The sequence below is a fragment of the Pogona vitticeps genome, chromosome 1 (genome assembly GCF_051106095.1).
Source record: "Pogona vitticeps strain Pit_001003342236 chromosome 1, PviZW2.1, whole genome shotgun sequence".
In the NCBI taxonomy this organism is placed as follows: Eukaryota; Metazoa; Chordata; class Lepidosauria; order Squamata; family Agamidae; genus Pogona; species Pogona vitticeps.
This window is the reverse complement of record NC_135783.1, coordinates 243,778,091-243,804,514: the sequence shown is the minus strand read 5'-3', so window position 1 is coordinate 243,804,514 and position 26,424 is coordinate 243,778,091. Positions and strand designations below refer to the sequence as shown.

At 40.4% G+C, this 26,424-nt stretch overlaps 1 protein-coding gene across 10 annotated transcripts in view; it reads left to right on the top strand.

Annotated features, from left to right (window-relative positions):
- The window catches only part of AGBL2 (AGBL carboxypeptidase 2), a 34,901-nt gene that overhangs the window by 5,593 nt on the left and 2,884 nt on the right, over window positions 1-26,424 (top strand). For 8 of the 10 annotated variants that reach the window (XM_078383481.1, XM_020792167.3, XM_020792166.3 and 5 more), the window contains exons 6-18: window positions 356-463; window positions 1,197-1,347; window positions 4,059-4,838; window positions 7,816-7,975; window positions 11,003-11,129; window positions 12,775-12,875; window positions 12,988-13,118; window positions 13,545-13,611; window positions 15,105-15,227; window positions 21,248-21,349; window positions 23,414-23,486; window positions 24,267-24,458; window positions 24,822-24,861. In XM_078383481.1, coding sequence (XP_078239607.1) covers window positions 356-463; window positions 1,197-1,347; window positions 4,059-4,838; window positions 7,816-7,975; window positions 11,003-11,129; window positions 12,775-12,875; window positions 12,988-13,118; window positions 13,545-13,611; window positions 15,105-15,227; window positions 21,248-21,349; window positions 23,414-23,486; window positions 24,267-24,458; window positions 24,822-24,861 — 2,155 coding nt within the window. The remainder of the gene's footprint in view (window positions 1-355; window positions 464-1,196; window positions 1,348-4,058; window positions 4,839-7,815; window positions 7,976-11,002; window positions 11,130-12,774; window positions 12,876-12,987; window positions 13,119-13,544; window positions 13,612-15,104; window positions 15,228-21,247; window positions 21,350-23,413; window positions 23,487-24,266; window positions 24,459-24,821; window positions 24,862-26,424) is intronic. The other 2 variants (XM_078383480.1, XM_020792168.3) reach the window with 1 other exon arrangement.

The following is a 26,424-nucleotide window of genomic DNA, read 5'->3' as shown; positions in this document are numbered from 1 at the left end:
TCGTCTCATGAGGCAATCGTCTAGCAAGGCACCACTGTAAACTTTATCACTTCACAAACTATCTTTGGAGTGGTAATGATTTAAAATTGATATTGGAAATACAGTGCACTGAGAGTGAAAATCCACACACTGTTTTAAGTTTGCTGGAGGAAGGAAAGGCTGTGTGTAAAATGATGATGATGATGATGATAAGTAGTAGTAGTAAGTCTGAGGAAGTGGATTTGTCCATGACTTGTCATATTAGAATATAGCGGTTAAGTCTCTAAGGTGCCACATTTTTGTCTCCTTTATTTTTTATTTTTGTTTGTTTTGAACTGATACAATAATAAATATATGCCATTTTGTGTTTTGTTAGAGTGGGTTCCCCCTGAACCAGAACCTTTTTATCAGCCAACGGGAAATGAATTTGCACCAAGTGTAGTGGGAGAAGATTGTGGAACTGTTGTCTATTCTATAGACCCAGGTATTTGTATACATAGGCTGACATTATACAGTACTGATAATTATATATGTAGTATATAACATTACATCCATTGAGCAAGCCTATAAAAACTAAACTGAAAACAACCTTAAACCGAATTTTAATCGCCCTAAAAACTGTTATAAATAATTGAATAGTGAATATGAATTTAAAAAGCAATCATCCAACTTGCCACAGAACAAAATAAATTTTTTGACAATACTCCAGTGACTCATAAACATAAGTTGGTAAATTGAAATAAATATATTTTGTCTTAACCAAAAATCACCCTGACAAGACTATGTGATTTTATAGAAGCACCCTCTGGTAAATGCATTTGATTTAAGCAATTTGTTGGGGAAGTGTCTATATATTGGTTTATTCATTTATTTCACTTACATACTTTCTATCGATCAGTTCAGGACCTGAAAGGGGCCACTGAGCGTTACACACATTGCCTTATAATGTGTGTTTTGGTTCTTAAGTGTCATGAGAGAACACTTGTACAAGAACAGTGCTTTGAGTTTTGCCTAGTTCTTAGAAAACTGCAACAGAGAAGGCCAAACTGAAGTCCCCTTATATTTCTGGAACCAATTTTCAGTGAGTTTTGTTCATAAGAAATTCACTATTTGCTAATCAATTTGCATTAGGGCTTTTATGGAATTAGTATACAAACATAGTTACTAAGATTAAGATTTGTAATTCTGTGTTGATAGCCATACCTCTTCTTTTGCAGCAACCAAGGGTACCTGTTTCACTGGTTCTCGAGTTGGAGGGTCAAGGGAGCCCATCACGTCAGCTACAGTCAGTTTAAGTGATCCAGAAGATACTACACTGTTGTTTGAATCACGCTTTGAGAGTGGGAATCTCCAGAAAGCTGTCAGGGTGTGAGTAAGAGGAACTGAAAATAAACATTGTCAGGGGCTATCTGGGACCAGGAGCTTTACACTGATATAACACCATTAGTGTAAATTCTGTTGTGAATAGCTGCAAGCACAGAGTCGGAACATCTGGCTGTGCATTGAAGGGTTGGACGTTTGATTCTCTTATTGTGCCTTATAGCAGTGGTCCCCAACCTTAGGCCTCCAGATGTACTTGGACTTCAGCTCCCAGAAATCCTGGCTAGCAGAGGTGGTAATGAAGGCTTCTGGGAGTTGTAGTCCAAGATCATCTGGAGGCCCAAGGTTGGGGACCATTGCCTTATAGGAGCCAGCCTATGTGGCTTTGAGCAAGAAATCTCAGTTTATGGATCTGTCATGAGTAAATGCAGGAGCTTCAACATAAATTCATTTTTAGCATCTTATTTTCTCCCTACTCCCTTGCTTTAGTTAACATCCAGCCCAATTAAGACTTCTGGAGAATCTGAAAGCTTTCTCTCCACTTTTTGACATTTTGTTTAGTTTTAATAAAAGCATTGCTACATTGTAAATTTTGAAGTTTTTCTGTGCATTCTGCTCCCCATAAAACTCTACAAGACTTTTAAAAATGTGTGTGATAAATGTTGAAATGGACTAACAGAACTACCTCTTTGAAGTTTTTATAATGGATCAAGAGAACTTACTCTGCATTTTACATCTCCTAATAATCAGCTGCTGCAAGCTTGTTGAAGATGGAGAAATGTACAGCCCAACATGCATAAGTCTCTGTGTGCTTATAAGGGAACCCTATTTCATTCTCTCTTTGAACTGTCTGCTGTGTTGTTTCCTATATACTGAAATGCTCAAGCTTTACTTCCACCTATGTACATGAGTCATTATATTCAGAACTAATTTTTCCTCACTTCCAAATATATTGTTTGTTTGTTTATTTATTTGATTTATTTGATTTATATCCCGCCCATCTGGTCTGGTCGACCACTCTGGGTGGCTTCCAATAAAATATTTAAAATAAAACATAAGAATATTAGTCGAAACACATCCAATAATAAAACAAATAAGGAAAGAAACGAAAAAGAAAAGAAAAAAAAGTTAAATATTGACCGGAGGGAAGGCCTGAACATATAACCATGTTTTTAATTGACTCTTGAAAGTGCCCAGCGTAGGGGCCGCACGAATCGACGGAGGAAGGTTATTCCAGAGGCAAGGAGCCACCACTGAGAAGGCCCGATTTCGTGTCCTTTCCTTCCGGGCCTCCCTCAGCGTTAGGCTCCTCAGCCTCACCTCCTGGCTCGTGCAGGTGATCCGAGTAGATCTAGGTGGGAGTAGGCGTTCCACCAAGTATCGAGGTCCTAAACCATTTAGGGCCTTTTTTGTAAGCATTAACACTTTAAAGTCAACGCGGAAACGGATGGACAGCCAGTGTAGCCTGGTCAGAGTAGGAGAGATATGTTGGTATTTCCTCACTCCAGTAAGGAGACTGGCCGCTGCATTCTGAAGTTTCCACCACCTGAAGTTTCCGCGTCAGCTTCAAAGGCAGCCCCACGCAGAGCGTGTTACAGTGGTCTAATCTAGAGATTACAAGTGCATGTACTAAAGTAGTGAGCGCCCACGTGTCTAAGTAAGGTCGCAGCCGGGCAATCTGCCAAAGATGGAAAAAGGCGGTACGGACTACCGACGCCACCTGTGTTTCCATGGTAAGCGTCAGGTCCAGGTGTACCCCCAGGCTGCAGACCCCACTCTTCGCGGCCAGGGTCACCCCCCGAACGAGAGAGAGTCACCTAAGCCACGGGCCACAGGGCCACTCACCCTCAGAACTTCTGTCTTGTCTGGGTTCAGCCTCAACCCGTTCTCCGGCATCCATTGCAGTACGGACTCCAGGCAGCGCTGGAGGGACAGGACGGCATCACCTGCAATTGGTGAAAAGGAGATGTAGAGCTGGTGTCATCAGCATATTGATGACACGATGCTCCACACCCCCTGATGACCCCACCCAACAGCCTCATATAGAAGTTAAACAGCATTGGGGAGAAAGTCGACCCCTGTGGAACCCCACATTTGAGGCTCCACGGGGCCGAGACACTCTCCCCAAGCTGAACTCTCTGAGGACGGTCCTCCAAGAAGGAGCACAACCAGGCCAAAGCCAGGCCACCGATACCCAACTCGGAGATCCTCCCCAGGAGGATACCGTGGTTGACGGTATCGAAGGCCGCCGAGATGTCAAGGAGGACCAACACAGATATTTTATCTCTGTTGGCCTCCCTCAACAAGTCATCGTACAGGGCGACCAGTGCCGTCTCCGTACCATGGCGCGGCCTGAAGCCCGACTGAAATGGATCCAGGGCATCTGTTTCATCCAAATGTGCTTGCAGCTGATCAGCCACCACCCTCTCGACCACTTTGCTCATGAAAGAAACATTGGCGACGGGCCCATAATTGCCAATTTCGTCCGCCGCCAAACTAGGTTTCTTCCTAATGGGCCTAATGAGTGTCTCCTTGTTGTCTTAATAAAATGTTATCTTCATTGAATATGATCTTTTGTCTGATCTCAAACGTAGGTTTCTGTAATAGGAACCCATAACAATATCAGCCCTGATACTTCTCATTTAATGAAGTGAAATTATTGTCTGTAAAACCTTGGTGACATGGCGCTTAGTAGTTCTGTGGAGGAAAGAGTATGCTGCTGGCTTCTAATGCTTTTTTTCCTGATTGCTACATTTTAGAGGTGAATATGAATATGAACTCACACTGAGGACAGATCTTTACACAAGCAAGCACACGCAGTGGTACTACTTCAGAATGCAAAACACTAGAAAGAATGTCACCTATCGCTTCACTATCGTTAATCTGATGAAAGCCAAGAGTCTCTACAGTGCCGGGATGAAGCCTCTCTTGTATTCTGAGAAGGATGCTAAATCTCATGGTGTTGGCTGGAGGAGAGAGGGCAGTGACATCAAATATTACAAATATACCACAGAGGATGGTCAGGCACTCTATTGTCTTACCTGGACTGTGTGTTTTCCACACAGTCATGACACATGTTACTTTGCTCACTTCTACCCCTACACCTATTCAGATCTACAGCGCTACCTCTTTACATTGGTCAACAATCCGCACCGCTCTCAGCATTGCAAACTTCGCCCTCTGTGCAACAGTCTGGCTGGAAACACAGTCTACCTCCTCACAATTACCAACCCATCAAAAAGTGCCATTGCTGCTGCAGCAAAGAAAGCAGTTGTGCTGACTGCTAGGGTCCATCCTGGGGAGCCCAACAGTTCATGGGTGATGAGAGGCTTCCTTGATTTCATCTTAAGTGACTCCGCAGATGCTCAGCTTCTTCGGGATCTTTTTATATTCAAAGTTGTACCCATGCTAAACCCAGATGGAGTAATTGTAGGGAATTACCGTTGCTCATTAGCAGGAAGAGACTTGAACAGGAACTACAGGTCTGAATTAAGGGAATCCTTCCCTTGCATTTGGCACACTCGGGCCATGATCAAGAGGTGAGTGATGAAGCATTTTATTAAGTGGATCTCCATGCTGGAATGGGTTGGACTGAGGACTGCAAAAGAAAGACAATTATGCCATATTTTTGAATGTACAGTATGTTTCTGTAGTTATAGATTTTTATGTCAATATATTGTAAATAAAACATTTAATTTGCATAAAGGGGAATACAGGATTTAGATTATTTTGGGGAAGCAGTCTGGCAAGGTTCATTGCAAAAAAGAGCCCAAAACAATGATTGTGCATCAAGTGGAAATTTTGGAGAGGCATGGTTGGATGGGAGGAAATTAGTTCTGTGCTATGGATTAACAGCTATGCTGTTTCCCCGAAAATAAGACAGGGTCTTATATTAATTTTTGCTCCAAAAATGCATTAGGGCTTATTTTCAGGGGACATTTTATTTTTGTCATGTACAACAATCTACAGTGGTGCCTCGCTAGACGATGATAATCCGTTCCACTGAAATTGCTGTTTAGTGAAATCATTGTCTAGCAAAAAGCAAATTGTCGTCTAGTGAAAATCGGCTTGCGAAGCAGGGACCAAACATTGTCCAGCGAAATTCCCCCACAGGAATCACTGTATTGCGAATCACTATAGCGACTGCAAAAAGTCAATGACTAGTGAAAAAACTGTCATGCGGGGTAACTGTCTAGCGAGGCACCACTGTACATTTATTCAAATGCTGTCATGTCCTCTTCTGGTTGCTGCACAACGGTGGAGGGTGAGGTTTCAGTTAACTAGGGTTTATTTTTGGAGTAGGATTTACATTACAAGCATCCTGAAAAATTATACTGTGGCTTATTTTCAGGTTAGGTCTTATTTTAGTGGAAACAGGGTAGATATCAAAGTATAGATGATAAACTGATTTGGCAACAGTCATCCATGCCTTTATTACCTCCTGTCTTGATTGCTACAATGCATTCTGTGCAGGCCTACTCTCAAAGAGGATCCAGAATCTTAATTTGGTTCAATAAGCAGAATCCAGGTGGCCAGTTCGTGTATAGCATTGAGATTATATTATGTCAATACTTAAAGACTTGTACTGATTGCAGGTTACTTACTGCATTCAATTAAAGGTGCTAGTTTTAACCTTCATAGCCCTACATGGCTTGGGACCTACAGTAATTATTTAAGTGACTTCTTGTCTCATTATGAACCTGTACAGATCTTTAGATCTTCAGGAGAGGCCCTCTTGAATATATTGACAGTTGTGGAGGTCATCAGATAGGCATGCAGGAGAGGGCTTCCTGCTGTGTGGATCTCAAACTGGAAAGCACTCACTTCAGAGGTGTGAACAGATTCTAAAGAACTGGTTTATGTTTCATTTATTGTAGTGATTTGTAATGGTTTGTTGATTTGAATTAATTTTATGTTCTTTTTATATGATTTTGATTATTCTGTGGTTGGATTTTCTCTTTGTATTGCTTTTTACTATTTCATATGACTATAAGTTGCCTTGAGCACTAACTAGTGGAAAGACAGGGTATATATATAAGTAATATTGTAATAACACACTGTTATGAGATAACCTGGGAATAGTATCAGAAAGCTTGGTTCTTTTCTATCTGTCTAATTGGTCTTTAAGTACAACAAAGAGAACTAGTCCTCTGCTTTTGGATGAAGAAGCAATAGGAAAACAGAGTTACAAATTAAAGTTTGTACTTTTCCAAATTCTAGGAATGAGTCTGGCAGTTTTATTACAAAAGCTGTTTCTGGCAGGACTCAGAACATGTGAATCCTAGGGCATAAAGGAAATCATGGATAGAATGATTGCCTGTGTATGTGTGAAACACCCTCTCCCACTGAGTGAAGAGTAGTGTGTAAACAAGCTTAATATTATTTTTACAGTTATAGGAAGTGAATTTCCTTCACCCATGCAGCGTTATGTAGCCAAAATAGATCCACCTGTACATAGGAGGAAAGGTATCAGTAGGCTTGCAGGAACTCCATGATCAGCTGAAGTACAAATAAAGAAAGTTTAGAAAAAGAATCGCAAGGAAGTGTGTTTGACACCAAAGCATGGGTACTAAGATGCTTAGTGGGTGTGGAATACTTGGTGGATATGCTTAGAGCAGATGAAATGAAACAGAGGGTCATTTTAAAAAAACAGGATAGTGTAGAGTGACAGAAGAATGGAATGGAATATTTTGGAAGAGTGCATGGCTGACTGGCTAGAACTGCGAATAGGAGCATTTCACGCAACAACCTTTGTTTCAGATCTCCGTGTGTGTGTATGTGTGTGTGTGTGCGTGCGTGTGCGTGCGTATGTGCACTATGTATGCACTATGTGCTAAGGAGTTGGCTGGTCAGTGGAAGGTTCTGAAAAGGGAGGACTGTGGTCTCTGAGAAGATGTTCCTATTGTGTTCATGCAAGATGCAAGTGGCATATGATGATCAGTGGTTTGTGATTATTAATTCAAGGGCAACACTAATGGACAACCACTAAGGCTGTGAGAACATCTGTCAGTGGGCCGGTGTTATTTCAGCAGGTGGTGTGTGTGTGTGTGTGTGTGTGTGTGTGTGTGTGTGTTTTTAAATATTGGGAGCACATTGAATTTGCAGCTACATTTTGTAGGCATGGGTCTTGACATAATGGTCACTGGTATTTAGGAGCAGCTTCCTCATTTATCAAAAATAATCTGTGAAGAGCTTGTGAACAGAGACTTAGTTCAAGAAATTTCAGTCAATTGGGATTTTTAATTTAACATGTCCTAACTGCTTGAATCTTCCAGTTCAGTGGTTCTTAACCTTGGGTTACTCAGATGTTTTTGGACTGCAACTCCCAGAAGCCTTCACCACCAGCTGTGCTGGCTGGGGTTTCTGGGAGTTGCAGTTCAAAAACACCTGAGTAACCCAAGGTTAAGAACCACTGTTCCAGTTGAATAGAAAGGAAACACAGAGTACAATTATCTGTATACAGAGATTTACATATGTGATTGACTCCTTATTTCTGTGCTTGTACTTCTTTACAAGAGTCCTTGAGGAACGGGAAATTCTGCTGTATTGTGATTTTCATGGACACAGTCGGAAGAATAATATCTTCATGTATGGCTGTAACAATAAATATGCACGAGAACAGTTACTCCATGAACGGATCTTTCCTCTCATGTTGAGCAAGAATATTCCTGACAAGGTGAGACCTGGGGATAACTTACAAACAGCCTCTTATTCATGTTAGATTATGTGCTGGGTGTTCTTGCTCTATTTTAATACAGTATATTAACTCATTCCCAATTCTGTATTCACTGCTGAAGTGGATATGTATTTTCACACATGTTCTAATCTCCTGGTGTGTTTTTTTATGGCAAAGTTGAAAAGTATAATTGTCATTTTATTTGGACAACTACAGTAATAGCCAAAAATATTGGTACCCTTACAATTCTATCAGAAAATGCAGCCCTTCTCTCAGAAAATTGGTGCAGTTGCAAATGTTTTGGTACTCTGATACAATCCCACACAGAAACCCAAAAATGCACTGGCCAAAATTATTGGCACACTTAATATTGGCACTTAATTTGGTAGCACCCCCTTTGGAAAAAATAACTGAAATCATTCGCTTCCTGTAACCATGAATGAGTTTCTTACACCTCTCTACTGGAATTTTGGACCACTCTTCTTTTGAAAACTGCTCCAGGGCCTTCAGATTTGAAGGATGCCGTCTCCTAACTACTGTTTTGAGATCTCTCCACAGGTGTTCTATGGGATTCAGATCTGGATTCATTGGTGGCCATTTCAGAACTCTCCAGCGCTTTGTAACCATTTCTGAGTGCTTTTTGAAGTGTGCTTCGGGTCATTGTCCTGCTGGAAGATCCATGATCTCTGGTGGAGACGCAGCTTTCTGACACTGGCCACTGTGTTGCACCCCCAAATTCCTTGATAATCATCAGATTTCATGATACCATTCACACAGTCAAGGCATCTAGTGCCATAAGCAGCAAAGCAACCCTAAAACGTCTTTGAACCTCCACCATGTTTGACTGTAGGGACTGTGTTCTTTTCTTTGAATGCCTCATTTCTCTTTCTGTGAACCATGCCATGATGACCAAAAAGCTCTCCTTTTGTCTCATCTGTCCACAGTATGTTCTCCCAGAAGGATTGTGGTTTTGTCCCATAAGTTTTGGCATACTCCAGTCTTGCTTTTTTATGCCTTTGTGTAAGCAGTGGTGTCCTCTTGGGTCTCCTACCATAGTGTCCCTTTTCATTCAGATGGCGACAGATAGTGCGAGCTGACACTGTTGTACCCTGTGTCTGCAGATCAGCTGGAATTTTTTTGGAAGTTAATCTGGGTTCTGTATCCACTGTTCGAACAACCCTTTGTTGTAATTTTTCAGGAATTTTGCTCTTTCATCCACGCCGAGGGAGGTTAGCTACAGTGCCATGGGCTGTAAACCTCTTGATGATATTGCGCACAGTGGACACAAGAACATTAAGATCTCTGGAGATGGACTTGTATCCTTGAGATTGTCTATGTTTTCCCACAATTTTTTCTCTCAAACTCTTTACACTTCATTCTTTTCTCCATGCTCAGTGTCACACACAACACAAAGGTTGAGTCAACTTTTCTCCATCTTTACTGTGCTTGCAAGTGTGATTACCATTACTATATTGCCCACACCTCCTACTTGTGACAGGTGTGTCCAAATACAAATTAAAGGAGCATCACATGCTTGACAAGCAATTATTTCTTGCAATTTAGACAGGGTGCCAATAATTTTGGCCAGTGCATTTTTGGGTTTCTGTGTGGGATTGTATCAGATTTGACTTTTCTTCTGTTTTTTTTTTTTTTGAGTTGTTCCAACGCAAACAAAAAAAATGAACACGTGAGTACCAAAACATTTGCAACTGCACCAATTTTCTGAGAGAAGGGTTGCATTTTCTGACAGAATTGCAAGGGTGCCAATATTTTTGGCCAGTACTGTATTACTATTCTAATGATAGAAAGATGCCTTATATTCCTAACAATGTATGTTGTAATGCCCAAATTTATTACTGCTTAGCTAAATTAAATGTACTGGCTTTGATTTTTTAGATTCACAGTCAGTGTTCCCACTAATTTTCAACCAACACTGAGTGGAAACCCCACTCAGGGCATGCAGAGTTCTGGCTGCAGCCGGAACCAAATGAGCAGCAATACTAACTGCAGGTTTCTGGCAACAATACAGCAGTTTACACCCACGCAGCTTAGAGGGAATATTGTTCATCGTCCAGCTTCAAAGTACTATTCCTCCAGTTCTTCTACTCTGAAGCAAAATATGGAACAATTTAAATCAGAAACTTTCCCACCGGTCCTATTACAACATTGACTAGGGGAAAACATCTAGATTACTTAATGTACCTTGTAGAATGTTCTGGGTGAGGACAGAATTATATTAGCAAGAAAATAATTTCATCAGAATATTAGGCAGTTTCCAAGCCCAGGTTGAAGGCGGAGAGTGCTGCACCGTACTGGCATCCAAGGCACTATCCTTCTCCCTCCTGCTCCAGCTGCCAGTGCATTAAATGATTTGGGCAGGGGTGATTGAAGCCAAAGCTTTACTTACACTTGAGAATATTTACAGGATATTCATGTTCCCTTTTTCTATATACCTATTGCACTGAGATTTCCTAGAGCCAACCAGAAGCTATACTACAGCTGAATGAACAATGTTTTGAGAAGCAACTTGATGGCCAAAGGTGTTCCCTAGAATAGAAAGAGTGTACTTGTGCAGTTTGAATTTTCAAGTGAGGGTATGAATGGAGACATGTACTTCCTGCCAAATATTCTTTCATGAGCAAGCTGCTCTAGAGGTTCTTGTGCCTAACCAGAGTGGAGAGGAAGCACCATAACAACCAGGGACCTTGATTCCAGGAGCAGTGGGAACAGTACATGTATAGCATGAGGATTGTATGCAAAGGACCGAACTGTGGTGTATGTGAGAAAGAACCTTTGTTTCTTGCAATGTTGGCTGGTGCCTCCCAAATAATACTTGTGCCTTTGTACCAAGAAATGTTCCAACAGCTGAGAAGTATACAGTTTTGTGTAGTAGGGGAAATAGAAAAAAATCTGTTCCTGCATATTTCATAGCCCATGATCTATCTGATACAATTGGGCTTTTCTAACAGAGAGAATAAATTAGTTCTCAGAATAAATACTAACTTCACCACTATGGATTTTATTCAGTTTTCTTTCAACAGCTGTAAGTTTCAGGTTCAAAAGTGTAAAGAAGGAACAGGACGGGTTGTAATGTGGAGAATGGGTATATTGAATAGTTATACTATGGAATCTACATTCAGTGGGACAACACTGGGTAAGTGTCTATTTCTGCCCCAGATTGTACTAGCCACTATCTTATCTGTATAAAGAGGGGTGATGATGATCCAAGTAATATTGGTCGGATATAAAATCTTTCTACATGATTGAAAGAAGTATACAACTGTGTTTATACTTATAATTGTACTACCACATCAACCAGTTTATTTCACCAATCACTGATGTCCTGTGAGATGAGATATATGTTCCCATGTTCTGAATTATAAAAAGAAATGAAAACAAAACCAATCTTTTTGATTAGCTGCACAAAAATTACAATATGAGATCGCATCTTGTTCAGCTTTTTATTTTGAGTAGGATTAGATAGGTGTTCAAGTGAAAGGCAGCATAATGGAGAATTGCATTTTCCCAGATGCAGAATACTGTATATCATAGCTGGCAGGATAGTGTATAACATAGGAATAGTCTTATAGGGAAATGTCAGGAATTTTATAACAAATTAGTAAGAAACAATAGGTCTTCATAAGAGCAACTTTAACAGATGTTGAAGCTGATTTGAGAGAGATAATGGCAGACTAGATTAGCAAGCAAGATAAGACTGACATAAAAGATTTATGGAGCAGAGAAAACCTTTTCCCAGCAAGTCTCCTAAGATTATGTCTTCCCTTTAAGCAGGAGATGGGGCATTCAGGATGGAGTTAACTGATTTTAGCTACAGTACTGTTATGGTAATGATATGGAGATCTCTTTGGAGAAGTATTTAACAAGGTGAAGAAGTAGAAATCAGATGTATAGCATAGATAACCCTGAACTCTGTCTTGCTTATAGTTAGGATTGTCATAACAATAGGTACAAATGACAAAAGAGAAGAATGTTGTGCCTGATGGATTCTATCATCTGACTACCATGTTTTTCCGAAAATAAGGCAGGGTCTTATACACATTAGGGCTTATTTTCAGGGGATTTTTTTTCATGTAGAACAATCTACATTTATTCAAATACAGTCATATCATCTTCTGGTTGCTGCACAATGGTGGAGGATGGAGTTTTACTTAACTGGGGCTTATTTTGGGGGTATGGCTTATATTACGAGCATCCTGAAAAATCATATTAGGTCTTATTTTCAGATTAGGTCTTATTTTTGGGGAAACAAGGTAGATAATTTAGGGATAGTCTTGTCATAGAATCCTCCTCTGCAGGACATTTTGCATGAGAGAATCACTAAATATTGAAGGGCCCATATGTTTGGTCAAGATGCAAGAGAGGGACCTCTCAGTGGCTGTTTCTAAGCTGTAGAGTTCCCTTCTGTAGGAGAGTAGGCTAACCCTCTCTCTCTTTGTTTGCTGGCAGGCAAAATACCTTTTTATTTAGACACGCAATTGAATGCTAAGCAGCTGCCATGGAAGAATCTTTTTGTAATTGTGCTGTACATCTTTTTCTCATTGTGCTTTTAAATGGCTTAATTTTTTTTACTTCCATGCTTGTTTTAATATAAATTATTTGGTTATGTTAAATATTTATAAGTTTTAAAATAATGTTATTTTATTTTTCATTTTTTCCTACATGACTGATGTTTTTAGCTGTATATGTTTTAATTCGCATTCTAGGTCTTGCAATGGGAGAAAAGTGGGATACAGATAAAATAAATAAGTAAACAATAAATATGTCTTTGTCTTTCTCAGGCAATAAGAATAACTCTCATTTTACCTCTGAAGATCTCACATCTCTGGGGTATCATGTTTGTGACACCTTATTGGACTTCTGTGACCCTGATCGTTCTAAGGTGAGAGAGTGACTCTTGAGCAGGACCAGAGGATAATGAATTGAACAGCTAGTATCCTTACCTATGACATATTGTATTTGCAATTCTCAGTTGCTCTCAATTCATATCTCAGTTTCAGCTATGTCTGTCTGAACTTAAAGAGTTACTGAAGCAAAAAATCCAGAGGAGATTTTCAGAGCTGGGCCATGATCAAAATACACAGAGTACCTGGAGTGACATCTCTCTATCTGATGTTGAATCCAGGTAAATTAGATCTACAAACCTTCACTAAATGAGGATGTTAGAGGAGTGATGGGGAACTATTGATCTGAGACAGTAAAATAGGCAGACCAGGAGATGCTGCACTATTGGATTTTCTTTCTTGCATAGAGTTGTGCAGTTGGAAAATACACTGTGTAGAAATGGCACAGTTCCAACACTGCTAGCAGAAAATTGAGTGGGGAGGGACAAGTGCTGGTAACACCTACCAAAATATTCTTTTTTGAACAGCTTTTGCCTTTTCTAGTGAAAATAGGTTGAAACGTCGAAAGCTGTGGGCATATCTGGTGGGAGTTGTACCAGGTATCCCCCATGGCAATTCAGAAGGTAATCGACAGGAACTCCAAGGAATAGAAAGATTTGCTGGAATCACTAGGACCACTACATTTGTTATCCTTTTTTCTTAATTAGCACAAGTGGATCTGACAGCTCCCAGTCTGATGGCCCCCCTGCACATTTGGTCAACATGATAGAGAAGGTGAGAGCTTTGTATTTCTGATGAATAAGGTTCCTGGAAGAATGGGAAAATGCATAATGTAATATTCAGGCCCTTTGAAATGCATGGGAATAAAAACTCAGCTACCATATGCTAACTATCATTGTTAGTGGCTTAAAAAGAGACCATTACAGCATATGTGTGCTTCCTTGTTAGAATGAAGAAATCTGCATGTTTCAAAAGAGGGACATACAAGGAAATTTGGGTTGCTAAAAATAGATATTAGTATGGTAGTTGCTTTGTGTTGCTTTCTAATTTCTTAGTTTACTTCCTTTCTGTTTCTTATATTGCTTATCTGATGTAATAAACTGAATTTATGCTTTGTCATGCATGTAGAAATAATCTTTCAATAGAAGCATTTTTAAAGGATTCCTGAAATGGCTGTGTTTTGTTTGACTAATATTTAATCTGTTGAGATGGTGTCAAAAGGTCCGTTAGAAAAATCTGGCGGTTGCCCAGGATAAGCAGGAAACGGAGAGGTTTTAACTTCAGAAACAGAACTTTTATTAACATGTAATAAAGGAGTATCAATCACAACTTCAGTAGGTTCTCTTGCTTTCTTCTCCTCTTTTGCCTCCTTCTTTGCCTGAAAATCCCGCGCTTCCCCTCCTCTATTTAAGTTCTCCTCCCATACCTCCATCCATTGCTCCTCCCCATTGTTCCCCTCTTCTGACAGGCATACTTCTGTCCTAACCCTTTCTGGCTCTTTACAACTCTCTGCCTCCTCTTTTCTCTTTCTGACAGCCTTGCTTTCTTTCTCACTAGGAGATGGCACACTCCAATTCTCTCGTCCTTCACAGATGGATATTAAGCATATTGTATATATTGTATCACACATGCTGACTCAGAATTAAATCCCATTGCATTCAGTGTGGCTCATTTCCAACGTAGGTGCATAGAATTACAGTACAGTGGTGCCCCGCATAACGAGCGCTTCATTTAACGACGAATCTGCATAGCGATTAAGTTTTTGCAATCGCAAAAGCGATCGCATTGCAATGATTTAGATAGCGAAAAATCACTTTGCGATGATCAGTAAGCTGTTTCACTTACCGATTTTCGCATAGCGATGTTTTTTCTAACAGCTGATTGGCTGTTCCAAAATGGCCACCGGGTAAAAAAAATGGCCACCCGCTGTGTTTTCGCGCCCATTCCTCGCTTACCAGGCAGCGAAAATGGCAGCCGTATGGAGGATTTTCACTGAACGGTGAGTTTTTTGCCCATAGGAACACATTATGGGCTTTTTTGTTTCGTATAGCGATGATTCCACATAGTGACGATTTTTCCGGAACGGATTATCGCTATGTGGGGCATCACTGTAAAAGTGCCACAGAGCAATTTCTGTCATGCCTAATCATTATACCTGAGTGGAATCTAGTGGTAGCAGAAATAGCTACAAATGTGCTCTACGCATGTCTTTCAGTGGTAGTTGGAAACACTTCTAATACTGGCTTGTTTTTCTTAATTTTATGGAGGATTATAATGAGAAGAAGAAGAGGAGGAGGAAGAAGAAACATCTACGAACGAGAAAGGAAAGAAATGATTTGCATCAGAAACAATCTGTGAGACATGCATTAAAGTACAAGAAGGATGTTCTGGTAAGAGTCAAATCCCATCAGGCCAACTTTATTGCAAGAGACAACTTCTTTTGGCCTTCATGATACAGGGCAAGATACTGTAGATCAGTTATGAGATGGGTGCTGGGTAGAGATGGCACTTTGTCTTGATTCATAGATTGTCAACCTTGATGACCCACGAATTTCCTTCCAGTGGTGCGACTAACCACAAATCAATTTATTGCTTTGTTGAGTCTTTTTACATAGCCCATGAGTCCCCTACCCCCACAGCCGGCCAGTTTCTGTTCCGGCAGCCTAGCTTTTGCAAAGAGAAATAGGGAGGGCTCCCTTTGGGCAAGCCTAACTGAAGTGATTTCCCCTCACCCTCTCTTTGCAAAGACCCAAGGGATTCCCCCCCTGCTGTCGTTGCAAAGACAGTGGGATGGGGGATCACTTGGCTAAGGCTTCCCCTCTCTGTGTTGTGGGGGTATAGAAAGAGGAAGCGTCAACCAAGTGATTTCCTCCTTACATTGTCTTTGCAAAGACAGTGGGGTGGGGGATTATTTTGATCAGGCTTCCCCTGTCTTCCTGTGCCTAGGTGGGCATAGAAGGCCAAAGGAAGTGTGACCCAAGAGATTCTCCCCCCCCCCCCGTCTTTGCAAAGATAGTGATGGGGGCATCACTTGGTTTAAACTTCCTTTTTCTATGCCCCTGCAGCCTAGACTGGGAAAGCCTGACCAAAGTAATCCCCTTTGTATGCAAAGACAGTGGGAGGAATTCCTTCACTCAGTCTTCCTCTGTCTATGCCCCAGGGGCACAAAAAGACAGGGGAATCATAATTGAAGCGCCCCCCCTGTCTTTGTAAACAAAGGTCAAGATTCCCTTGGAATAGGCTTTAGTAAGCTGCCTGAAGGGAAAAAAACCCTCTCTACCTATGCCCCTGAGGAACATCTGATCCACGGGGGCATAAGCAGAGAGGGATAGATGAAAAGATGAATATAAAAGGGTTATATTCATTGCTTCACATTATTTGGGGTCTCTGGACCTCAAAAATATGAAGCAGTTAATATTTGATGTATCAGTGATATTCATTGACTACTGTGATTCGTTTTTATGTTCGTCCCCATTTCTAGTGCTGGGAAGATGACTGCTGAGGAATTGGTGAGAATGCAGCCCACCGTGACATCAGTGGTGACGAGTGGCAAAACATTCACTAGGCTACTGTATTTTGTGATCCTTTTTTATGGTGCCTTTGTAATTATTGTTCCTTTCTTTGAATTTTAAAGGTTCTCTACTATACCACTTGAGCACAGGAATATACACATAAGTCTTTAAAATGAACAAAAAAGTGGTAAACACTGCTAATGCTGCTTGTTATTTTTCCTCAGTGCTGTCCCTTTTCATTAGCCTATTTGTAATTTTCACATTTTTCTGAAGCATGGCTCTCTTTTTTAATGTGCAGCTTGACACAAACTGTGCAATTGGAAAACAAACTGTGTGGTTGGAAACTGATAAAGTCCAGCTCAGAAGAAATGGGATTTCTGTAATAGTGAGACACCATGGTTTATCTATCAGTTTCTAACTGCACTTTTTTTTCAGCTACACACAAAAATAAAAAACAACTCTGCTGTGAAGGATGCATGCCTTCCCTTTTCCACTATAGTACAGTGGTACCTTTCTAAATGACGACCCCGCTAAATGCTGAATCTGCATCACGATGACTTTTGCGATCGCTATAGCGATTCGCAAAACAGTCAATCCAATGGGGGATTTTCGCTGGACATTGATTAGGTCCGTGCTTCGCGAAGCGTTTGTTCGCAAGACAATTTTTTCAGCTCCGCAGAATGGCTGCCCTGTGTTTTCTGGACCCATGCTTTGGAGGGCAGCCATTTTAACAGCTGATTGGCGCTCGCAAAATGGCTTCCCTATGGGCGATCTTTGCTGGATGACAAGGTATTTTCCCCATTGGAACGCATTCCAATGCATTCCAATGGGAAAAGGGTTTTCGCATGATGACGATTTTGCTAAACAGCAATTTTTTACAGGATGGATTATCGTCGTCATGTGGGGCACCACTGTATCACCTAAAATTACTCTTTGAAAACTACCCTTTCTTTTTCAAGTACAAATCTGCTAGCTTTTTCCTTGTTAACTTTTCTCAAGAATCTTGGGGATCCATTTGGACCCGGCGCTCACCATGGAAATTCAGGTGGCGTCGTGGTCCATACCGCCTTTTTCCATCTTCGGTGGATAGCCCAGCTGCGGCCCTATCTCCAGCTCACTACCCTCGTACATGTGCTCATAATCTCAAGATTAGACCACTGTAATGCGCTCTACATGGGGCTACCTTTGAGGTTGTTGTGGAAACTCCAAGTGGTGCAGAATGCGGCACCAGACTCCTTAGTGGAGTGAGAAAATACCATCATATTTCTCCTATTCTTGCTGCATTGCACTGGCTGCCCATTCAGTTCTGCATTGACTTCGAAGTGTTAATGCTTACATATAAAGCCCTAAACGGTTTAGGGCCTCGATATTTGGTGGAACGCCTACTCCCACCAAGATCTACCTGTGTCACCCGATAGAATCAGGAGGTGAGGTTGAGGAGCTTGATGCCGAGGGAGGCCCGGAAGGAAAAAAACAAGAAACTGGGCCTTCTCGGTGGTAGCTCCTTGCCTCTGGAACAACCTTCCTCCGGAGATTTGTGCGCCCCCTTCACTGGGCATCTTTGAATCAATTTAAAACCTGGATGTTTACGCAGGCCTTCCTTCCAGTTAATATCTGACTTTCTTTTCTTTATTTATTTATGTTTTTTCTTTCCATCTTGAAGAACTTGCTTATTTGATGTAATACTTTCTTTTTTGATTATATTTACATGTTGTTTTTATATGTTTGTGAGCCGCCTAGAGTGGTCGTAAGACCAGATAGGCGGGATATAAATAAAATAAATAAATAAATAAAATAAATGTTCCCATTAGCTAAATGTCATGCAATTTGCACCAAAAATAGCACACACAAATGGTATACCCTGTACTTTACTAATTTGTGTTCTCCTCCTTATCAGCATTTTACTAAGGGAAGAAATAAGTTGTTAAGCTAGCCTGTGATTAGAACTGAAAGGACTAACCAGTGGTTGTGCTGGAGAGATCCTTGTGATTTGTTGGTGAGAAATTAGACTTCAGTCATAAACCAAAGCAAACACATTTGCAAATTACCTGAAGTGGGAAAAGCTTTTACTCTGCCGTCTATTGCTTTCAGCATTTAAGGAGTGACAGTTTATTTGTAATGTCTATTACTGTCTTCAGAATATATTTCCTAATTCATTTGAGTAGCTAATATTATTCCAGCCACAGTCTGATTCTTCTTTTATTAACATGGATCTTTATTTTAACAATTGCCTGCTCGAAAGTGGATTACTTATAAATTAAAACTACTCACCATGAACATCTTGCAATCCCCCCCCCCGCCGCCACCGCCGCCGCCGTTATATTTTCTCTGCAGGACAGGAAGAGACAGGATTTATTTTTGACCTTACCATACTCTTATCCTGGCTACTTCCTAAGATGTTTCTTCTTCTCCCACTACTTTTTAGCACACTACAAAGTAACTTGAGGTGAGATGCAGCTGGGATAATTGTGCATATTCAGTATTATTTTTTAAAGCACAAACCCAAGAGGAGAAAGTGCATATACCTATATATGTATAGAACTGTCTGCCAGCTACATGATAAGATCAACTTTTAAATTATAAATTAAATAAATAAATAAATAAATTTTTGAAAACCAAGAACTATTTCTCCAGAGTATGCTAAAAAGCGGTATAACCATAAATATAAATTCTGCAAAGCTTATGCAATGGAAAACTAATACAATATTGCAAGCATTGTTCAGCATCCTAGTGAGAAGACTATGATCAGAGTGTGAGAAAGGTGTGCATTGGATCGCATCTGAAAGGTTCACTTTGCAGAGAGCAATCTCTCTCAAAGCAGCCACTCCATATATTATGGAATCAGTCCAGCCTGGCTTTTTAAAAAAGGAGCTGAACAGCTGGACTAAAAAGGTCCAGCTTGAGCATAATTCAAGGCCAGTCTGGAGCATAATTCACCATAATTTGCTGGGAGATAAATCTCATTGCTCCACAAGTGGTCCATCAGGGCAATCTATCTCCCTGTGTGACCACACTCTAAATAGAGGAATTTTCTTTCTTATTCCATTAAAAAAAGCAGAAGAGTTCTACAATATTTTTTGCTTGCTAGTGCTATTTAAAACACCCTGTGTACTATTCTGTGATACACTTCCTTCTCCACAGAAAAGGGGAGGAGCATTGTTGGAGTTGTTTCATTGAGAGTCGCTACAACTGGAGTGTGGACCGAGCGCAACCCCTTTATTAGGAACCTTCAAAAGATTACTGTATTAAAAACATGGTTATTTAGACAGGCCTTCTCGGATTTTAAAACACCTTGATACAATAGTGCTTTTAATGACTACCATTCAACCCTTCGCCATGCATTTATTTTGTTATTTCTTAGTGTAATTTGTTTTAGTTCCTCTTATATTTTGTTTGATCATTATTGATTATTATCTTTTTTTTTTGTTATGGCTTTTAGTACTGCTTTTGTTAATCGCCCAGAGTGAACTTGGCAGCCAGATGAGTGGTATAAAAATCAAATAAATAAAACCCAGGGCTGCATATGGCCCTCCAAGGCCATTGTTTTTTGGTTTGGTTTTCAGATGGCCATCCATTGAAAAATAATTCAGCTTTTAAAAAGATTATTGATTTATTTGATTTCTACCCTGCCCCTCTAGACAGAGTCTACTCAGGGTGGCTTACAAAAGCTATAAAACATCATAAAATAATCATCATTAAACAATCACATAATTAAATCAACAAATTTAGAAGCTCAAGATGGAGAAAAAGGAAAACTAGAGAAGAAAAGAATCAAGTGTTGACTGGAGGGAAGGCCTGCCTAAAGAGCCAAGTCTTTAATGATGCTTAAAAACACCCAGCGAGGGTGCCAGGGTGATTTCCGATGGCAAGGTGTTCCATAGTCGAGGGGCCACTGCCAAGAAGGCCCAGTTTCTTGTTCTTTCTTTCCGGGTCTCTCTCGGCATTAGGCCCCTTAGCCGTCTTTCCTGGCTAGAATGAGTGACTCGGGTAGATCTAGGTGAGAGAAGGCATTCTGCCATGTATCGAGATCCTAAACCGTTTAGGGCTTTTCTCCTTTAAGACTCCTAAACTTGTGATTTTACAATAAAATAGGTTGCAGACTCTTCCCAACCTAAACTCATAAAATGGAAATCAGAAGTGGGCTTCCAGGAGCATTAAGTTTTGATTTAAATTTTTATGGGGTCACGAAGAGTCGGACACGACTAAACGACTAAACACACACAGCTCATTTGAGGGTGCTCTTGCAGCCTTGATATGTCCTAGGACATTTGAGCCTTTCCCTCACCAAAGCAGCCCATCCCTGCACTGCAATTTAAAATCTTTGGTTAGTGTGATTAGGTTCTTACTCTTATTTAAGCAGTTCCTCTTCTTTAACACGATTAACCACAGGGGTCGGGATACTTTTAATAGAGCGTCTACAATCTTAAGGAGGGGAAGGGTGTACAATAATTTCTATAGGTCCAACGGGACTGTTAAGCATAGGTGAACCAGCCCATATGATAGGCAGTCCCATCTGTATTGTTCTCTCCTTCAACATGGTGACATCCCAAATCTCTCCTGATCGTTCAGCTTCCTCAGTGGGGTGCTCCTTACTGTGCTTATGGTCGCACAGCATGAGTGACTTGACCACTGTCCTTTGTGGGGTATCTCCCCAGTGGGGATAGGTTCCAGATGCACCATCTTCCTCCAAGAACCCTTCCCTCTCATGTAGACATAGACCGCCCATTCCAGTGAGTCTAGCTCCCCTAACTGAACTTCTATACCCATCACTCCGTGTCTGCGAGTGGGTCTGCTCCCTCTATCACTATCCCTTTCTTCCTTCTTTGGGAATGAAAACACATACAGTCCTTCTTCTTCGTCTTGTCGCTCACTCTCCTTCTCTCTCTCTTCCTCCCCAGTGTCTATCTACTCCTCCGAACCCCAACTCCTCTTCTTCCCTGCCTTTTCCTCCCACTTCGTCGTCATCAAGAAACCATCCACTACCGACCACTACAATTACGGTACGATTTCTATTAGTTTTTTCGAAAGAAAGTACTTAAATCACTATAGTGTTTATCTATTTATCCCAGAAATTTGAGTCTTACACTTTTAGGATTTAGCTGACTTATCATGAAAAGAGGCTAATCTCTGAAGATCTTTATAACTAGGTCCAGGGGCTAGGGCCTCATGTGAATAATGGTTTGTTTTGTGAATGGCTTGACATTCTCAACATTCATGCACCGAAGCATCTAATGTCTTCTAGTACAACCATAAAATACAGCGTTTTTTGGCAGTGGTTGATGGTGTCCAGTATGGTTGCAGCGAGAGATTCCATGGAACTGTGTTGGTGGGGCTTTCTGCTTTGCTGGTATTCTTTTGGATGTCAACCCAAATGTCTTTATGTTGAACTTTGTATTATTAAGACATTGTATTCCCTTGTTCTGTATTTCTTCTGTGGTGTCTTTTCACAAGATATATTTTTATGGGTATTTATAAATACACAAATGTGTGGCAGAGAATTCTTTATACAGTGTTTTTTTAAAATCTAAAATGGCAAAGAATTTCGATAGGGCATTTTGTGAGATTTTTTTTGGTGTTTAATTTCTCCTCTCTCTTTTTGATGCATCAAACTAAATATACACAACCTGCCTTATGAACAAAGTCAGACCATTAGTCCATTAACCTAATGGAAAATTCTCATAATTTGTTTAGTTTTTCATGTGAGGCAGCCACATGACAACACCATCCAATCATTTCCACCTATTGTTTAGTGTTTATAGTATATTTTTGATTTTTTAATTTTTTATTTGTTATATGTATACGTCACTGTATTTTATGTCTAGAAGCCGCCTAGAGTGGTCATATTGACTAGATAGGCGGGGTACAAACAAACAGACAGACAGACAGACAGACAGACAGACAGACAGACAGACAGACAGACAGACAGATAGATAGATAGATAGATAGATAGATAGATAGATAGATAGATAGATAGATAGATAGATAGATAGATAGTCTTTTAATGGATATGACCTTGACCTTGAAGCAGGTGAACCCTTGTGTGGTTCATGAAAACACAGAAAGAGTCTTTCAGCGGTGCGGAAGTCTTTAGTTCTAGAGATGTAATATGCCAACGCTCTTCGGACATCCAGTGAATGAAGCATGCGCTCGATGTCAGAGGATGGTTGAGGAAACAAAGTTGGTAACGAGAGGGGTTGATTAAGATGAAACTCTGAAACAACTTGTGGTAAAAAGGAAACATCTGGATATAACATAACTTTGTCTTTAAAGAATTGCAGGTAAGGAGCAAAATGTGAGCTTTCATAGACAATTCCACTTCACCAGACATAAGAGATATAATATAGCAAATCAAATATTTATACCATTTATAAATATTTGCCATGTTATATCTCCTCTTATGTAATTTCTCTTATTGGAGAAAAGGAGAGGTAGTGCTGGGTTACATCAGCATACTGATGACACGGAGCCCCACAACTCTGGATGACCTCACCCAGCAGCCTCATATAGATATTAAATAGCATTGGTGAGATGACTGACCCCTGTGGAACCCCACAATTGAGGATCCACAGGGTGGAAGTCATCTCACCAAGCTGCACTTTCTGAGGACGGTCCCCCAAGAAGGAACAGAGCCATGCCAAAGCTAGGCCACAGGTCCCCAGCTCGGAGAGCCATCCCAGGACGATATCATGATCGATAGGATCAAAGGCCACTGAGATATCAAGGAGGACCAACAAAGACATATTGTCCCCAATCTGGACAGGTGCTTATGTATGTCCAGATCACACAAGCTTCCTAAAATATTAAAGCAAATAGTGACATTTAGCTAGAATGTTGAGTGGTCTTAAATTTAGAGAACAAATAATTTTGTCTGTCATAGAAATGGCACGAGAGAATGATCACACCAGTGAGGAAAGGTAAGAATTTATTTCTGAGGGAAAATAGAGAAAAATCTATAAAGAAATGAACTGCACCTGGGGAGGACATATAACAAAGATATGTATCAGCAAGTGTATAATAGTCTCAGAAAAGCATCTACTAATCATCCACTTATTATTTTAATACAGAGCCAAGATCTGAATGAATCATTTCCTTCATTCTTACAAGAAGAGAACCTAAATAGCAATCAGAAATACAAAGGTGAGAAATTTGTTGTGTCATCCATTGCAGAAAATCTGTCTACACACACATATGTGTGTATCATGCAGAGGAGCTAGGTGAGAATGCTGCAAACAGGAACCACTGTCATCACATCCTGATCCAGCGTCCGTTCATGATGGTATAAATATGCTGTGCACAACAGATCATCTGTTTTGAGACTATTAATTATATTAGCATTCACTGAAGATAATGAATGTTACACAAAGAGTTGCTTTGCCGTTTATTAGTTGCAGTGACCTTGGAAGGACTAAATGTTGAAATGAGGTTAAATAGTGTGGCAAGACAAATCAATATAGAAATTTTCCTACAAGTTACATGCAGTGAAAAGAACTGAGACAAAACACAGATTTTTAAAATAGAGTTCATGTTAACATAATCAACAAATGGTGGCGTAGGAATGGTTGGTCAGCCCATACATTGTGAGAAATGCTAGAAAAATATGTCATCTGGAACAGTTCGTTATTTGATGAGAGTGTCAGATAAGAGTTACAATGGTACAGTGACTGACAGCTGTGCATTATTATTCATGGAGTAGTTGTACTTACGTCCATTTGTAATGAGTTTACTTGTTTCTTGATATAAGTGGCAAAATAAAATCTTTTATAAATATCTGACAGACCAAGCCAAAGAAACTGTGACACACTGTCCCTGGAGATGGTTAAGAGTAAATTAGATACGAGCACTGCCCAGGATCTTAAAAAAATAAATAAAAATCTTATGATTCTGATCTCTGTCTTCCACGAAATGTCTCCTGTTTAGAGCCTGTGGATAAGCAGAACATCCCCATGACTGAATATGAAATAAGGATAAAGGATCCCCAGCCTCTCCTCCTAACCACTGTTTCACCATCACTGTCACAGCGACAGAGTCTCATAACATCACCCATCAAACAACATCCACTTCCCTTTCATGGGCAGCCCAGTAGAGACCTTCATGGGAAGCAGAATGCAGGTATGCTATAGTTGGCTACACTAAAAGAGTAGTAAATTTTGCTGAGAAATTAAGAAATTGAATAGAAACTAAAAACAAATCCTAATTAAAGAATTCTGCCAAAGGGCGAAGGAAAAATAGTATAAAACAAAATACAATTCTATGCAAATATTTGTTCTCCGTAATTGTACTGTCAGTCACCAGCTCTGCCTTGTAAGTTGTATTAGTACAGAATTCTACCTATTAAGAGATCATTTTCTCATAATCTTTGCTGTTCAGAAAAAGTGTAAACACTAATAAAGAGAGCTAACTAGAAACACATTGTATTTGTTTATGACTTATCATTTGTGGCTGGCATTGGTCTTTGTTTTTGTTTCTCTACAGGCCTTATTCTACCATCCTCTCCTGGACTCAAACGGCACAGGTAATTTCTGTTTCTAAACTCCTTTGAGAAGAGATGCACCATGATAGCTTAGCGAAATTGCACAGATTTAATTTTCAAACTTGAAACCCTTTCAAATTACACTTCCCATATCTAATTCTCTTAAATGGAGATCATATCTATGAAAATCCCAAATCAGGGATGGATAATATCTTTATAGCTGGCTGGATAAAGCAGTGGTTTAGGTATCTGGCTGCATGCGCATGCGTGCGCGTGTACATGCGTCTCTCTCTCTCACACACACACATGCTGTGAGGGAGAAAAACATACAGGAGTCCTCACATGCTATAGTACATTTTTTAGAATGAAAGTATTTCAGCATAAGATATATTGTATAAAGCTGGGTGGGAAACTGCTGGCCTTGAGTCTCAATCTGACCCTCCTAGAATCAGTCCAGTTCTCTGTAGTTATGCCTCCTCCTTCATGATCATGATACCACTGTTGAGTGGTTTCCCACTTTTTCATAGAATCATGGAAATACCCAGAAATACCCCTTAATCATCCATTCCAGCACCCTGCCAAATCAAGAAATCCACAACTAAAGCATTTCTGACAGGTGACCATCTCACCTCTGTTTCAAACTCTCCTGTGAGGGAGAGCTTACCATTCTCTTAGGCAGTTCACTGTCAAAACATCTCTTATCTCAAGACATTTATCCTAATCTTTATGTTCTCCTAACTAAGAAAGCTGGGTATGTATTCTTGACGGCTTTCATGGCCGGGATCCATTGGTTGTTGTAGGTTTCTCGGGCTGTCTGGCCATGTTCTTGAGGTTTTTCTTCCTAACGTTTCGCCAGCCTCTGTGGCCGGCATCTTCAGAGGACAGGAGTCAGGACTCTGTGCTCTTGTGCAGTTTGTGGGATAGTCGAGTATTTATAGCTGTAGGATCAGCTGACATAGTGTAGCCAATAGCTTTTCTTCGTGCTGCACATACATTTCTCACTAGAGTCCACTGGCTATGCAAGACAGTATTGACTTATCATCATGCCTTTAGCTGGCCTGGTTAACAGAATGGCTTTCTATGAATAGCTGGCTGTTTGCCCTGCAGTGACCTCTAGTGGACATTCAGTACATTACTGATCAAAACTTCAGGTTTTGATCCCCATTCATATTTTGAGGGTTAAATGCTTTGTACTGTCCTGTTATTTCAACATTTTATTCATATGAAATATACATTCCTCCTTTGACCTTTTCTCAAATAGAGGTTGGATGGTTATCTACTAACAATCCTCTATTTGTGGATTACCTTCATCATCAGGAGGTTGGACTAGGTGACCTCTAGAGACCCTCTGACTCTATAGTTCTGTGATTCTAACACGGCAGGGATTGCTGTACCATGGGCCTGGCTTGATATAACAACCTTATCTGCATTATGCCCTTTTCTGGTGTGAGGGTTTAGGTTTGGGCTCCTGTTTTTCTCCAAATAAATCACCAGTCTTACGAGGTTTTGAAATGGGAGTAACATTTATTGCCGTTTTTAACAAGAAACCAGTGTCTGCAAACGCATTTCAACATTTATCTCCTAACAATGGGTTAGCAAGAGGCT